General features: G+C 38.1%; 2 protein-coding genes across 7 annotated transcripts; both read right to left on the bottom strand.

Moving 5' to 3' along the window:
• Positions 1-1,313: 1,313 nt before the first annotated feature.
• Positions 1,314-3,545, bottom strand: LOC106325469 (nuclear transcription factor Y subunit A-6). 5 transcript variants are annotated; one of them, XM_013763521.1, is made up of 6 exons: positions 3,323-3,545; positions 2,560-2,875; positions 2,391-2,482; positions 2,206-2,265; positions 1,918-2,094; positions 1,314-1,827 (listed from the first exon to the last, which is right to left on the bottom strand). In XM_013763521.1, the coding sequence occupies exons 2-6, from the start codon at positions 2,870-2,872 to the stop codon at positions 1,558-1,560; spliced, it is 912 nt and encodes a 303-aa protein (XP_013618975.1). In that variant the 5' UTR covers positions 2,873-2,875; positions 3,323-3,545; the 3' UTR covers positions 1,314-1,557. The 5 variants fall into 5 exon arrangements, with proteins under 5 accessions (XP_013618975.1, XP_013618981.1, XP_013619000.1 ...); XM_013763527.1 differs by having other exon boundaries at positions 3,319-3,545; XM_013763546.1 differs by lacking the exon at positions 3,323-3,545 and having other exon boundaries at positions 2,602-3,312.
• Positions 3,546-11,188: 7,643 nt separating this feature from the next.
• LOC106317400 (polyadenylate-binding protein-interacting protein 4) lies at positions 11,189-15,710 on the bottom strand. 2 transcript variants are annotated; one of them, XM_013755226.1, is made up of 15 exons: positions 15,465-15,710; positions 14,983-15,125; positions 14,736-14,891; positions 14,497-14,633; positions 14,173-14,357; positions 13,624-13,807; positions 13,318-13,530; positions 13,116-13,243; positions 12,971-13,031; positions 12,818-12,848; positions 12,214-12,464; positions 11,991-12,134; positions 11,812-11,904; positions 11,602-11,685; positions 11,189-11,486 (listed from the first exon to the last, which is right to left on the bottom strand). In XM_013755226.1, exons 2-15 carry the CDS (start codon positions 15,101-15,103, stop codon positions 11,457-11,459), a joined length of 1,818 nt encoding a protein of 605 aa, XP_013610680.1. In that variant the 5' UTR covers positions 15,104-15,125; positions 15,465-15,710; the 3' UTR covers positions 11,189-11,456. The 2 variants fall into 2 exon arrangements, with proteins under 2 accessions (XP_013610680.1, XP_013610687.1); XM_013755233.1 differs by having other exon boundaries at positions 14,983-15,116; positions 15,465-15,700.
• Positions 15,711-16,609: the final 899 nt, after the last annotated feature.

Below are 16,609 nucleotides of genomic sequence, written 5' to 3' on the forward strand. Positions count from 1 at the left end.
AAAAAAAAAAAAAAAAAAAAAAAATACAACGCATCAGATTTAGTAAGAAAATCAAGAAAAAAGCTATAAGAGAGTTTTTTTAATGAATTAATTATTTTTATTTTAAGTGTGAAAATAGTATGCACCAATTGAAATATATTTATCAGGAACTAACTGAAATCTCACTTCAAATAACAGTTCCAAAAAAAACTCATTTCAAGTACCTATGAGGAAATGGAGCGGTTAGATATCCAATTTTGCAGTCATTTTCACTTTCACTGGAGTCCGACTCCGTTGAATCCTATATTTCATGTTGTAAAGTTAGCTATGGTTTCTGACACCTGTTGATGATTTGTTGGGCTGTAGGAACTGTTTTTACCTTTAAATGTTATTTATAATTTTTAAAAGTACCAATCATGTTCTAAACTGTTGAAATTTTTTTGTTGTACCACTAAATTTTAAAACTAGAATACATACAGTTAAGTTAAAAAAAAATATACTGTCTAAATTTTATGTAAAATTTTATGCAGTTAAAGTCCAACCAATTGTCATTTTTGTATCGACCATCCAACTGATGAAACAAAATCAACCACATATCTTCTTCTTCTTTTTTAACACCTACTGCATGTGAAATACACAACACATAATGAATATCTATTTCTTTATTTAGCATGAAAATTCTGTAACGAACGTAAATAATTCTTCCAAAACAGAGATTCGAACTCTGATAGTTATTATGGCTTTGTTAAACGTTCTAAAACCTAATTTGTTTGAAAATAACAAATCAGTGTCTGTTCTAAAACTGATATCGGTACATTTGACAAAGGCTTTTGGGTTCAAAAATGTAAAGAAGAGAAAAATCATTGGGTTTATAAACCCAAAATGTTTCTTTTAGTCCAATACATTAAAGTCGATCCAAAGCCGGGTTGTATTTTCTCGGTTAAGAGAAAACCGGAATGATATACATGTGAAGAGAGTAAACGGCAGCGCAAACAATTCCACATGGACAGGTCATGGCTGAGACAGAACCCTAATACGCAAATCATATTCCATCATTTGTGACCACCTTCTCTTATGTCTTTACATTGATCCTAAACCGAAACTAACCGATTTGATTCCACATAATTTATTGAAACCCTGCATATAAAACCAAACATTTTTCCAACTAATTCAAATTGAAAATGTGATTTTTCTTCTGCCTATCTGGTCTGACTTCAGCAACAATGGTCAGATGGGGAAGCTAACGAGTCTCTCTGATTGTTAATTACTCAGTATACATATATAAATAATGATTAATTTGTTGTACATATTACATAACACTGGTTCTGTACAGATAGATAATTATATATTACATAATTTACAAAAGTTTAAACCAAAGTATCAACAATCCAACCACACACCATAAACAATCCCATAAAAGAAAAGAACATAACAAACAAACTAGTTGAAAGATTTTCAACTTTTTTTTTAGCAGTAGTGATTGAAGAAAGCAGAATTAAAAGACAGAACACACTTTTTATAGATCAGTAATAGCCAAGGATGACTTCCCGTCATGGTTTCTCATCAACACCACCATTCTCACATGAGAACTGAGACATGGTGGTTTGATGGATAACCTGAGAATCTTAGTTGTGGGTCTTGTTGGAACATGTCCATGTTGTTCCCAGTTAACTCCGGGCCACTAGACCCGACCGCAACGCCCAAAATCTCCCTCTGTCTGAACTTGACCGATGTGGCCAAGAATGGAGGAGATTTTGATTCTTGAAGCTTCTTTGTGTTGAGGAAACGTCCACCAGAGCCTCTAGCTCTCTTTAACGCATGAAGGTGGCGAGACTCGTGAAGGTATGGCTGCATATTATATAGTTTCATAGACTAAGTTACTCTCTTTAGATATAAACCTCATAAACTTGTATTTAGTTATAGAGTTAGTAACCATACTTTACGGGCTTTGATGAGCTTGTTCTGAGCTTCAAGCTTTGCACGGTGCTGCCTGCGACGGAGAATGGCTTGGTATTGTTTGGCATTTACGAAGATTGGTTCGTTCTCTGGAATGTTGGGAGGCAGAAGGATTCGAGAAGGTATCATCAACCCTCCAATTTGTGGATGCTGCTGCACCTTCATAAACAAAATACTTTTGATCATAAATATATATATATATATTTTTTAATTGAATCATAAATCAATTTAAGCGAAGGCTTCACTGTGATAAGATGCAACAAACATTACCATGTGTTGTGATGCATATGGAAAAGACATGAAACAATTGCCATGTAGAGGCCAAGAAGCCTAAGAGAATAGAGATTAGACGTCATTAGTTTTGTATTTACAACATTTATAATAAGGTCAAAGATTTTATATATATATATATATATATATATGTATATAAGGTCACAGATGATTGGTAGATTAACCTCAATAGTAGGAGCTGCTGAGTTTTGAGAGACCTTCGACAAGATTGATTTTGGATGACTTCCACTAGGACTCACTGCGATTTCTTTGTGACCTGCATAAACAAGAACGCATAGATCAGCTACAACACATTGCAAATGCATGTGAGCTCTTTATGTGTGCAAGTTGAACCTGAGAGATGGGTAACAAATTTGTGGCCATAACGATTATTACTATTATGCCCCCCCAAACTTGCAACGTCACCAGATGATTCTCCTCCTCCAGTGGATAGTGTAGAGGAAGAATCATCATGGCCCTGCAATTGAAAACCAGTTTGTTTCCTCCCTGGGAAATGGGCAGACATCATCTCCATAGTCAAGCTTAATGTGTTGTTGTCGGTCATGGCTGATGATGATGATCCTTGGACGTTTGAGTTAGAGAACACAGAGTTTCCCCAAGAAGTTGTAGGACTAGTCAATGAATCTTTTCTATGAAACTCTTGCATTATCTGAAACGTTACTTCAGTAAGCTAATCACCAGACAATAGTATATCCATGAAAAGAGACAATATAACCCAGTCAAGTATAAACAACTAGTCATAAATCAATTGCAAGCGAATCTAAAACAACAGTTCTTGATTCAAAGAAAGAACAACAGATCTAAGAAAAATAAAGAAAAAAAAAATCAGATCCGATTATGAAACTAAGTAGGAAGCAAAGATTCTGAATTTGATACAGACGGACTAACAAATCAGATCAAATCATTGAAACGTTCACAAAAAGCACGAACATGCAATACCAGTAACTAGGGAAATCAATCGCATAGATTCCTAGAACTGTATATCAAAAATCACTCGAACTTTAATGATCCAGTTCAAAAGAACAAACGAGAACAAGAAAAAAAAACAGAACATATCCAAAAAAAAAGAGACAAAACAAAGCGTTTATTTACCTACCAATCACCCAAAAATGGGTTTGTTTCCTCTCAAAGCAGAGTACAAATAATCAAAAATATAAATCATGTGAGGTTGAGATGATGCATGTCTCCTTCCTCAAAACATGGTCTCTTTCTTTCACTTTCTCTGAATACTGAGTGCTATTGGCTAAAGAAGAAAGCTTTACCTCACTTTTATCTCTCTTCCGCAATACCAACTTTCCACCACAATTTCACTGTGAACACTACCTTTTAGCTGACACTAGTTACATTAATATTAACATTATTCGTTTTACATTATTTATCATTCTTATCTTCCTTTTGTTTTATTCCTCACCAAATAAAATCCATTTAGCAAATTTATAGTGAACTCTTTATAAATAAATCTTTTTCTAGGAAATAATAGTTACTTCTTTAGGAAATAATAGTTACTTAAAACATTAGAAAAATTCTTTTGAAGTACAAATACTTGTGAAGAATGAGTGTCCTTGTATTTGAATGTAAACCGGTTCGAATCAATCGATTAGAACCGAGATTACTTAAGCCGGTTTGTGGTTTGAGTTAGTAATCACGTGCTGTGGGTGATGTAAAACGGTGCGTTTATAAGCCGTTAGACTATTTATCTCTCGAGGTGAATCGAGAAAGAGAGATAGAGAGAGTCACCACAGATTGAGAGAGAGAGATCGAGCTGTGATTTGAGCTCGGGGTTGAGCTGAGCTAGTGAAGTTGTTGGTGATCCAGCTCCGGAGAGATATAGCGGCTCTTCCACATTGGGAGAGTGCGGTGAACTCCGAGTGACCAAATACTCTCTTGCATATTTTCTTTATCGCTTTAGATCAAACGAAATCGAGTAGATCAAGACCATTAGGAGCCGTAGATCGCACAAATTGGTATCAGAGCTGAGGTTCAGCTAACGGGAGGAAGCGATCTGCAGATCTAGGGTTTTGGAGGTGAAGCGATGACCGGAACAAAGTTCGAGATCGAACGATTCGATGGCGATGGTGACTTCTCTCTTTGGAAGAGAAGGATGTACGCTTACCTTAGCGTATCAGGCTTGAAAGACGTTCTTGCCGAGAAGACCTCAACCTCTGAGGTGAAAGAAGACGGATCTGGTGAAGAAGATCCTGAGGCCAAGAAGAAGAATATCTCAGACGAAGAATCAAGATTAGAACGGTGTGAGAAAGCGATGAACAAGATCTTTCTCAATGTCGGAGATCATGTTCTGAGGAAGATCGAGAGATGCACCACCGCGGCGGAGACGTGGTCATTACTAGAAGCGTTGTACCTACCGAAGTCTCTTCGAAACAGAGTACATGCTCAGCTGAAACTCTACGGTTTCAAGATGCAAGATCAACGATCAATCGATGAGAATATTGATGATTTCCTCAAGATTGTTGGTGAACTGAGTCACCTTAGTATCGAAGTACCCGAGGAAGTTCAGGAAGTACTCTTGTTGAATGCTTTACCGACAAGGTATGATCAGCTGAAGGAGACTTTGAAGTACAGTCACGAAGCCATCAAAGTAGAAGATGTTACGAGCTCTGCAAAATCCAAAGAAAAGGAAATCAAGGAACTCGTCCCAGCTCAGAAGGCCATTATGTTCGAGGGAGATCAGATTCAAGAAACTGGTCCAGTAACAGAGGCAAGTCGTCAGGGAGGTCGAGGTCCAAGTCAGTGGATAAGAAGAAAGTCTGTTGGATATGTGGAAAGGAAGGGCATTTCAAGAAGCAATGCTACTAGTGGTTAGGGAGGAACAAAGGAAAGACTCAGTCACACAGTCAACCTGAGTCGTCTATGGCTAGGGATGATGCCCAGGAACTAGTGGGACTAATAGCATCAGAGGTCAATCTTTCACAAGTGTAGAATGAAGCAGAAGAGTGGGTACTAGACACTGGATGCTCATTCCACACGACGTCAAGAAAGGACGTGTTCATCGATTTTCAGAAAGCTACAGGGGGCATGGTTCGTATGGCTAACAACAGCATCACAGAGGTTCAGGGTCTAGGATCAGTGAGGTTCAGGAATCCAAATGGTACAACGTTCGTACTACATGAAGTCAGGTACATGCCAGGCATAGCAAGGAACCTTATATCGTTGGGAACTCTTGAAAGGAAAGGCTGTGTGTTCAAAGGCTCTGATGGTATGCTGAAGATAGTTATGGGATGTTCTGTGATCATGAGGGGAGAAAGGAGAGGAAATGATACTCTCTACATCCTTCAAGGAGGAGCCTTACCGTGCGAAGCTGAGAGATTGGCTACCACCAAGCTTTGGCACAGTAGGCTTGGTCACGTGGGTCAGAAAGGTTTGGGGGTGCTGGCTAAAGAAGGATGCATCGACAAAGCGAGCATTACTGATATAGATTTCTGCGAAGATTGTATCATACGCAAGGCTCAAAGGGTGAGCTTTAGACCAGCGAAGCACGTTACCAAAGAGAAGTTAGACTACGTACATTCAGATCTTTGGGGGTCACAAAATGTTCCAAAGGAGCTTGGGACACTGTCAATACTTTATCTCATTCACAGATGATTGGTCTCGATAGGTGTGGATATATTTCCTTAAGACCAAAGATGAATCATTCGATAAATTCATCGAGTGGAAGAAGATGGTTGAAATGCAGTCAGAAAGGAAAGTGGAGAAGCTAAGAACGGACAACGGTCTTGAGTATTGTAACCGCAGATTTGATCAGTTCTGCAAAGATGAAAGAGTGGTGAGGCATAGGACGTGTACATATACCTGCAACAGAACGGGGTTGCAGAGCGGCTCAACAGGAGTATTATGAACAAGGTTAGGAGCATGTTGAGCGAGAGTGGTCTGGATCAGAAGTTCTGGGCAGAAGCGGCATCTACGTCTGTATACGTCAATAACAGACTTCCCTCATCAGCTATTGAGTTCAAAATCCCAGAGCAGATGTGGACATCAGCTCTTCCAGATCTCTCAGGGCTCAGGAGATTTGACTGCATTGTGTATGTTCATTCAGATGAGGGAAAGCTAAATCCAAGATCAAAGAGAGGCGTCTTCACATGATATCCAGAAGGGGTGAAAGGCTTTAGAGTTTGGCTTCTGGATGAGGAAAAATGCGTCATAAGCAGAAATGTCATTTTCCAAGAAGAATTGATGTACAAAGACATCAACAAGACAAACTCAGGTAACTCTGTTCCCTTAAATATTTTATCTACTAATGAAAATTCGAGTTTTGAGAATGCAGGAGAACATGTTACAAGTGATGGTGATGGTGATCAAGAGATGGAGACACAGTCAAATGAGGAACCTGTGTCTGGTTCTCAACAGTCATCAAGCGAGTCTACTGCACCTGCAGCTCAACAAGATGTGAGCGGGTATCAGTTGGTCAAAGACAGAGAGAAGCGGCAGGTTCGTCAGCCATCAAAATTCAAAGACTACCTAGTGTATGAGGGCGACGAAGAGATAGCTGGCTTTGCTTATCTCATGACGGAAGATGATGGTAGGCCCGAGCCTGGGAGTTATCAGGAAGCATTAGAAGATCCTGATAGTGAACTTTGGACGGGAGCTGCAGATGAAGAAATGGAATCCTTGATCAAAAATGGAACCTGGGTGCTTGTTGATAGAGTGAAAGACCAGAAACCTATCGGGTGTAGATGGATCTTCAAGAGAAAGGCTGGAATCGCAGGCGTGGAGGATCCTAGATATAAGGGGAGACTGGTTGCAAAGGGCTATGCTCAGAAGGAGGGAGTAGATTTTATGGAGATTTTTTCCATGGTTGCAAAACATGTCTCTATCAGATTCATGTTGTCCATGGTGGTTCACTTCGACATGGAGCTTCAGCAGATGGATGTCAAGACAGCGTTCCTGCGTGGATATCTGGATGAGGTGATCTACATGGAACAACCTGAAGGATACGTCGATAAGAAACATCCAGAGAAAGTATGTCTCCTCAAGAGGTTGTTGTATGGTCTGAGACAGTCACCTCGTCAGTGGAACACACGATTTGATGAGTTCATCACGAAGCATGGATTCACTAGAAGCGAGTATGACATCTGTGTTTACTACAAGGAGTACGAAGCAAATGGGTACATCTACATGCTCTTGTATGTGGATGATATCCTCATAGCGTCCAAGAGCAAGAGTGAAGTCACAAGTTTGAAGAAAATTCTCAGCTCAGAATTTGAAATGAAAGATCTTGGAGATGCAAAGAAGATATTGGGAATGGAGATTACTCGAGACAGAGAGAAGGGGAGTCTCACAGAAGAGTATGCTATGAAGTTTCTTGGGAACTTCAACATGGACAAAGCCAAGAGCGTCTCAACCCCATTAGGAGCTCACTTCAGACTAAGCTCAACCACTGAGAAGGAGATAAAAGAAGAAGACGAGTATATGAGAAATATTTCGTATCAAAGTGCAATGGGTTCTCTTATGTACTCAATGGTTGGAACCAGGTCTGATCTTGCTTATGCAATTGGAATGGTGTGCCGGTTCATGAGTAATCCTTTCAAGATTCATTGGAAAGCAGTCAAGTGGATCTTGAGGTATGTTCGAGGCACAACGAAGATGAAGCTTTCATTCAGAAAAGAAGGACAATTCATAGTAAGAGGGTATTGTGATGCAGATTATGGAGCAGACCTAGATTAGAGGAGATAAATCACTGTTGGAGGAAATGTAGTGAGCTGTAGATCGAGTCTTCAGAAGTCTATAGCGTTGTCAACTACAGAAGCTGAGTGGATCGCACTAGGAGAAGCCTCGAAGGAAGCTATGTGACTAAGGGGTTTTATTAATGAGATGGGGTTTGAATAGAATAAGAGTTGAAGTCTTTTGTGATTCTCAAAGTGCTATTGCATTATCGAGAAACTCGGTGCATCACGAGAAGACTAAACACGTTGATGTGAAGTATAACTTTGTCAGAGAGTTGGTGAGTGAGAAGATCATTGACGTGGTGAAGATTGCAACTCAATACAACCCTGAAGATATTTTTACGAAAGTTTTACCAGTTGGGAAGATGAGAGAGGCTCTGAGGTTTCTTAGAATCTCTGAGAACTGAGTATAGTGGAGCAGTAAGTTATTGAAGTCGGGTGGTCTAATCCGAGGAGATAAGTTTTAAAGCTGAATGGGTTTATTCAAAAAGAGTTGATGAGAAGTGTCAACAAGAGAAGACAGTCAGATGAAGCTAGAGTCAGTAGCTTCAGGAGGAGTTGGCAACAATAGTCAACAAGAGAAGATGGAGGATTTCAATACAGGACAAGGAGGAGATTTGAAGAATGAGTGTCCTTGTATTTGAATGTAAACCGGTTCGAATCAATCGATTAGAACCGAGATTGCTTAAGCCGGTTTGTGGCTTGAGTTAGTAATCACGTGTTGTGGGTGATGTAAAACGGTGTGTTTATAAGCCGTTAGACTATCTATCTCTCGAGGTGAATCGAGAAAGAGAGATAGAGAGAGTCACCACAGATTAAGAGAGAGAGAGATCGAGTTGTGATCTGAGCTCGGGGTTGAGCTGAGCTAGTGAAGTTGCTGGTGATCCAGCTCCGGAGAGATATAGCGGCTCTTCCACGTTGGGAGAGTGCGGTGAACTCTGAGTGACCAAATACTCTCTTGCATGTTTTTTTTATCGCTTTAGATCAAACGAAATCGAGTAGATCAAGACCATTAGGAACCGTAGATCGTACAACTCGATAGAAAAATATCAATCGGATGTCTAAAGTTGGGTTATGATGTGGTAATGTAGTGAGAAGGAAGGAAGAATAAAAAAGTTTTATGAAAATATATTTTATTCACAGCCGCCATATTACTGTTCTAAAATCCACGCGCTTCTTGATCTCGCGTGATAGGCACGTCCGGTGTTTGGGAGATGAAACACGTCACAAGCAACATAGACACTCCCCTTCCTTTTTGTTTGTCGTTTATAGTCTCCTAGTTTTTGTCGGAGTTTTGGGTCCCTTTTCTATATGATTTTTTAATATAATACCTAAATAAAAAATAATCAAGAACCAATAATTAAATAACGACTATTTGAGCATAGATTTAAAACCAATTGTCCAATACCAATTTACCATACCAACCATTCCGAAGAACAGTAGACTTAAAAAACTTAATAGTTCTGGGCAAAAACACCCGGATCCGAAAAACCGAATCCAATCCAAAAAAGTAATATCGAACCCGAATTGAAATTGATTAAATATCCAGATGGATTCAAAATTTTGATATTTAAAAAAATCGAAACCGAATCCGATCCGAACCGAAGTATTTTGGATACTCATTCGGGTATTTCTGAATTTCAGTTCCGGTTCGATTCAGATCTTTGCGGGTTCGGTTCGGGTTGTGATAACCCATCTAAATTATTTTAAATTTTTTAAAATTTATTATATACTTTAAATTTTTCATTTTTGAAAAAATTTATGGTTTGAATATTGTTGGTTTGGTTTGAATATTTCTCATTGATTCTCAATCCAAATATTCAAACCAAACCAATTTATATGTTAATTTTAGGTACTTTGACATATGCTAATATTTTAAGAATCAGAACCCGAACCGATGGTGTTTGGTTTAAAATCTAAAATTAACATATAAATTGGTTTGGTTTGAATATTTGGATTGAGAATCAATGAGAAATATTCAAACCAAACCAACAATATTCAAACCATAAATTTTTTCAAAAATGAAAAATTTAAAGTATATAATAAATTTTAAAAAATTTAAAATAATTTAGATGGGTTATCACAACCCGAACCGAACCCGCAAAGATCTGAATCGAACCGGAACTGAAATTCAGAAATACCCGAATGAGGCTAAAATCTTTGAACCCGAAAACCCGAAACCCGAATAGATCCGAACCGAACCCGAATAGGTATCCGAACGCCCACTCCTAAAACTTAAATCAAATGTCTTGGTGGAAGTTGCCAACACCATTTTTTATTTTATTTTATGGGTACTTAATAATTTATTTCGCGTAAAAAGAAATCGGAATTAAGTAAAGCAAAGAGAAGAATCCTTTTTCTTCCCGTTTATTATAGAATATACTTGTAGGTTAATTCTAGATGAAGATTGGTGAGCAATCATAATTTATAAACTCGAGTGACTGTTAGAATCTCCACTTGACAAGGGAAAATGGAATTTAGAAAAAGCCAAATTAGTTTTCGGACGTTGAGTGAGAATCATCAAAAGAAAAAAAACACAAATGGCTCAACACAGCTACAAGAAATTATACGTGCATCAGCAAAATTAGGTATGATTATCTTAAACATAGTTTTTGCTGCCCACCAAATAGTCTCAACAGACATACCCACAACTCTATTCGTCATTTTATTTAGGTAATTCTCTCGGATAGCATTTTTAAAATTGTTGTCACAAAATAACACTCAAAAAATAAAATGACCAGAATAATTTTTTTTATTTTAAAAGTTTTAATATTTATATTTTATTTTTAAAATTTTGATTTTATCTCCAAAACTCCATCATTTAACTATAAACCATAAGTTTTAGATTAACTTAATCCTAGGAATGTAAATCCATATTTACTTTTCAATAAAATCCCTTTTGACCATCTTTGATCAAATTCCGGAGATGACGATTTATTAAACAATTATGCAAACTACGGAAAAAAAACTTACAAGGGATCTTCAACATGGTGCAAGTAAATCTGGCAGATAGTATTATCGGTTGTCGAATCGTATATGTAATCTTTCTCATATCATAATTGTAAAATCATAATAAATCAGTGTTAAAAAAAAACTAAAGAAAGTCTATCTAAAGAAATTTTTCATATATATTTGCGTGCTTTGAAATTGCCTTTTCCTTTTCCTCTTAAACCAGTGGCAAGTTTTTTGATTTTAGAAACTAAAGTTCACCTATAAATTGAAAAAGCAACACGCGTATTCAAAAAAAAAGCACACAAACACAAACAAAAATGCGAACGAATCAGTGACGACACATGAGAAAGACCTAAACTCTAAAATATGTATATCTTCAGAATACAAATATATTACAAATAGATAGTTTTTTGCTTCTTTTTTTTTGTTTTTCTTAAATGAGATAAAAATCCGACCGGGAATCTTAAAAATGGAGAAAATAGTTCCAGTAACTGGCCAAGGAAGAGAGAGAAACAAAAAGGAGAGAACGTAAACCAAGACAGAGGGTTGGTTCGTTCACATCCTTCCCAAAAAAAAGACAACATCACAACCATCGGGTTATTACTCTCGTCCTTGATTATATGGATTGTCCTGTTAAAACACATGGAGAGCGAGCGAGCGAGAGAAACTCAGCATCCAAAAGCTTAACACTTTGTGAACATAAATACAAAAAAAAAAAAAAAAAAAGAGGGAATATAAAACTAACCGGCTGGTACGGAGGAGGAGGCATGTAAACCATTTGCGGCCTAGGCTGACGACCCATCATCATTTGCTGCTGCTGCTGCGGAAACTAAAACATCACAACAATTCCATAACCGTTACACTTCTTTTTTTTGTTACTTTCGATGATCTCTTGTGAATACTGATGGTTATAATAAGGTAGTGTTTTGTGTTGTTAGTGTCAATCAATTCATACCTGGGGTTGTGCATTTGGAGGATAAAAGGCTTGAGGATGCTGGTGGCCAGGATAATATATCATCTGCTGCTGTCCTGGATACTGCGGTTGAATCTGCATATAATTTACATGGTGAGTTTTAGAGACTTTTTGCGCTTTGTGTTTATGAATTTAGGTTGTATACGACACAATGAACTTACTCCGTAACCAAGAGGCATTCCAGGCATCTGCTGAACAGGTGCAGGTGCAGCAGGGTAGTAGAATGATGCATCTGCCATTGGAGACTGAGGTCGCGCAGCAGCTGTTGGTTTGAAACTCTTTGCGTTTGGATTCAGTTTGAATTCCTGATCACACCCAACGACTCTTGATTAGTTAAGAAAGATAACAATTAAATCAAGTTTGGACAAATCATATAAAAATAACCTTTGCATTCGGATTAAGAGTGGACTTTTCAGATGATGACAAAGAACCAATTGATGAGCTTGGTGATAGTCCAGGACGACTTGATGTTGAAGGACCTGGGCGGCTCTCTGAACTTCTTCTTGAAGCCGACTGCCCAGTAAAGCTTTCAGATTTTGGTTTACCAGAAACTTCACTGACTTGCCTTTCTTTCTCAGCAACAGTCTTCCACGCCGAGGTTCCACCACCACCAAGTTTTGCACCTTCTTTGGTATCTATATTCCAAAACACACAATATTTTCTTAAAACTCACGCCTACTACTTGGTTCTTCATTAGAAAGAAGAAGTTTAAAAACAGGTAACCACTGCTTTCGTACAAAAACAACTTTTTCTAGATTCTATTTAGCGACTTTAAAAGAGTCCATCATCAGTGGAACATTATTGAGATAAACGTGAATATAAATATTAGTGTCAGGCCGAGTGAAAAACGTGAGCCATGCTTGTAAAAATGAAAAGGTATTTCTACGTGTAGAACAGGAAAACAAGTTCAGACTCTGTGAGCATGAAATTGTTCAAACGGATAAACAAATATAGAAAAGAGAGAAAGAAAGAAAGAAGTAGCGTATACCTCCATGACCAGAAACTGATTCCTCAGCTGACTGTATAAATAGGAAAGGAAGCCAAAGAACCAATGTTAAAAAAAAAAATAAGAGAACAAAGATTTAATTGCCAAACGCAATCATTGATTAAACACGCATAATCAACATGGAGGTGAATTTACTCTGTTACTGTGGGAAAACTCTGGATTATTCTTGTTTCTTCGCTCACCCAACTGGCTCTCACTGTTTTGTCAAGAGAAACCCCTAATGTGAGAGAAGGTTTTTTAGATGATTTAACAGTCCATAAGGTGATGGCAAAAAAATGACCTGATACTGCTGCCTGGGGCATTAAAATCTTTGGATCGCTGTTCAGAGGGAAGGTGCTGAGCGTGATCATCAGATATCGAGCAGCTTTGATCTACACTTGTATTATTCCGAGAAGGCTGACTGGCAGCCTGAATGAAAATGAATGTCAATATCAACAATTGTTCTGCAAGAAACTATTATCAAAAAAAGAACTCAACCGTACCCGTAATTCTTCATATCCCTTGCCACTAGAAGAAGCTGGCCTCTGGACAGTAGAAGTAGATGAACCACCAAAAGTCTCATCGTTGCAAGTGTCCAGTAATTCGTCGTCCTCCTCATCAAACCCACTATCATCAAATGCATCAACTGGAAGGACAGCTGAGTATTTAGATTCCTCGTCAATATCAAATTTCTCATTAAGCTGAAAGCCTCTTTCCTGCAGGCATGAGCAATTAGAAATATGCATTTATATAATAACAACAAAAAAACGTAGGGATCAGGCTGTGCAAATAAAACCGCCAAAAATTACCTCTGCTACATGAAGATCTCGGGTATTTTCACCCTCAATCTCTCTCGCGATTCTCTGGGCTCTCTCTTCCATCTCTCTAGTCCGAATACCTCTGTCAAGTTTTGTGGTATAGATTTCCTCGTCGAAAGTGCTCTTGACTCCAAACAGTGACTCATTCACCTTAAACTGATCCCACCCCCTACCCCTACAAACAAAAACGTATCAGCTGAGCATGCTACCTGTAAATAGTCATGTTATGAGAGATGTGGAAACAATAGTCTTCCTAAACTTATGGACATTCACCAAGGCTCTTCCCCACAATATGCTAATATGCTTTTCACTAAAAAAAAAATCAAGTTCAACAGAGAGATAGAAATATCATAGCTTTCCAAAAGGAATATCATAACCAGGACAAAGTGCAATCACAAAAAAAATAATCTATTCATTTCCACCATTCTCTCGCATACATCGTTAAGCTAAGAAATAATGGTCTAAGGATCTAGTTAACAAATCAACATATCAAGCATCCAAAAAATATTGCAAGAAATTCAAATGTGTATATATATATACCTTTTCCAAGGGTCATCAAACACATTATCCAGACCCTGAGGAACATCCCCATCAGGTATCCAGGGTTTTAGCTCTCTTCCCTGGTCAGTATGAAACGACTTTGATATAGAAGAGTCCGTTAACAGCTCCCCCGACTTCTCACTCTGAACGGCATTCGACATGCCGTCACTAGATATGGAGAGATCCTAACACCAACATCAAGATACAAGGAATTAAAATGTCAAATCTCAACGTAATGACCCTGCCATAGTGCCATGTAACGCATTGGCATAAACTTAAAACAGAAAAAATAAGTTCGCATGTAAGTAATAAAAGCAAGCACACCTTAGCTATAACTTGAACAAGTTCATCAGCAGGAATAATGAATGTCTTGGAAGGTGGCTTTCTGACAAACTCGGAACGGGTTTTATGCCCTCGTAAACCACCATCTTTAATCAAGGATGCCATCTTTAGAATGATTCCTGGTAGTTAAAAAAAAAATCATAAAATAGCAAGAAAAAGGTAACGTACTTCTATGCTTCACATTTCACATATCTAAGGTAAATTCTGATTCAAAGCCTCACCAAAATCCTTCTCCACGTCAGCAGCATGAAATATACCACTATAAACCGATCCGTTTTTCAGATGCACTTCCACAAGATGCCCAATCTTACACGTTGTGAGGTACACTAAACCATCGCGTGAATCCCCCTTCAAACTTCCAGCTTCACCATTGGATGCTGAATATATATATATATATATATATTAAAAAGCATAAGAACTCAGAACATGATGTCGCAGATATATCACAGAGTATTATCAACAGCACACCTGCATTTGCGGGATGTGACTTTATAGACTTGGCCTTATTCAGAACTCCCTCTCTTTCCCCTCTTATGTAGGGAGATCCATTTGTTGAAGCCTTAGACGGAAGACCAGGTTGCATATTCATTGCAGCCTCAAAACTGTTCAAACTAACAAAGGAAGGGAGTTAAAAGAAAAAAAGCCAATAGATCTAAAAGCATGGGAACAAACAACAAACAAGGCGTATAATCTTAACTCTTTAAGTAACAAAAACGTAATTACAATCAGAGAATAACAAATCAATAACGCAAAGGCATTGATACAAACATCAGCAATCAATCAGAGGGATCTCAAACGTAATCGAGCTTGAACTACGTATTCCAGTGAATCAAAACCCTAAATCGACCATCTGAATCACCAAATCCCCCAAAATCTACCCCGATAACGCGGAAGAACAATGGATCACGGAGAATGGAATACAAATCCGAAGCTAAAAGACCATTCGTTACCTCAAAAATTCGATCCCGATCCGAAAACCAACTCGCCGTCACACCTACAAAACGAAATGCTCCGACGAAGGACGAGCTCGATCGATTGGTTCAACCGGAGCGAGTTAGGGTTCCGTACGGAGCTGAGATTCGCGCGGAGAGAGTGGCGGTTGACGATTCGGAGACAATGATCGGAGCTGATTGCGAGAAGCGAAATGATGAAAAGAGCGAAGAGCCGCACGGCACAGATCGATGTATGGGGGAATGAATCAGCTACGGAGAAGTGCATGGTAAACTAGCATGGTCTCTTCTTCATGTGGCGGTTTAGATTTGAGCGGGCTATTAACTATATCGGGCCCAGAAAATAATGGGCTCAGCGTCGGTTATCAACTGAATTTGGACCCAACTTTGTAGTTGTTCATTTACCTTAGCCATTAAGAACGTCTGATGTATCATTGATGCAACGCTTTTTAGTGAAAACAAAGGGATCGTTGTACAGCTTTTAACACACATATGTTGCTCAAAAAAAAAAACACATATAAACAAGTCAATCCTTCGATTATAATAAACCTTTTGTGAAAGAAATTAGCAAAGAGTAAAGAGATTTATCAAAGCGTTTAGCATACTTTGAAATGTACTTTGTCCAGCGAATGGTTCGCTTAATAATGGGATTAATGTTTATATTTTTTAAAAACGAAGTACTTAAGCATTGAAGGAGACAGAAAGGTGGGGGAGAGGGGCAAAAAGTATTGATAGGCTTAGTTGGAAAAAGACTCCATAAAGTTCAAAATCATTAGTTAATGTATTATTGTAAGAAGCTTGAATCTATAAGATTACATGCTTCGTTACATGTCTCATCATGACTTGCTTTAAGATTAATCCCACTTTATGCCTTTTGCAAGATCGAAGGTGGAGTATAGTACTTGTCACCATAAAGCTAGGACTAAAATACTAATGAGTAATGACAATAGCTGATAAAGCAAGCAAAAATCGTCTTGAACGTAGATAACCCAACATGTATATTACTTGACCATACAAAAAGGAAGAGACTCGGGAAGGGTTTTGAATTGAGTTCCAACACCGACGACATGAATACAATGTTTTTTTTTAAAGAAAAAAAAAACATTGGTTTAGCTCGAAGATTGTATGCCTTTAAATCTTTTATC

The sequence above is a fragment of the Brassica oleracea genome, chromosome C1, assembly GCF_000695525.1.
Source record: "Brassica oleracea var. oleracea cultivar TO1000 chromosome C1, BOL, whole genome shotgun sequence".
NCBI lineage: Eukaryota > Viridiplantae > Streptophyta > Magnoliopsida > Brassicales > Brassicaceae > Brassica > Brassica oleracea.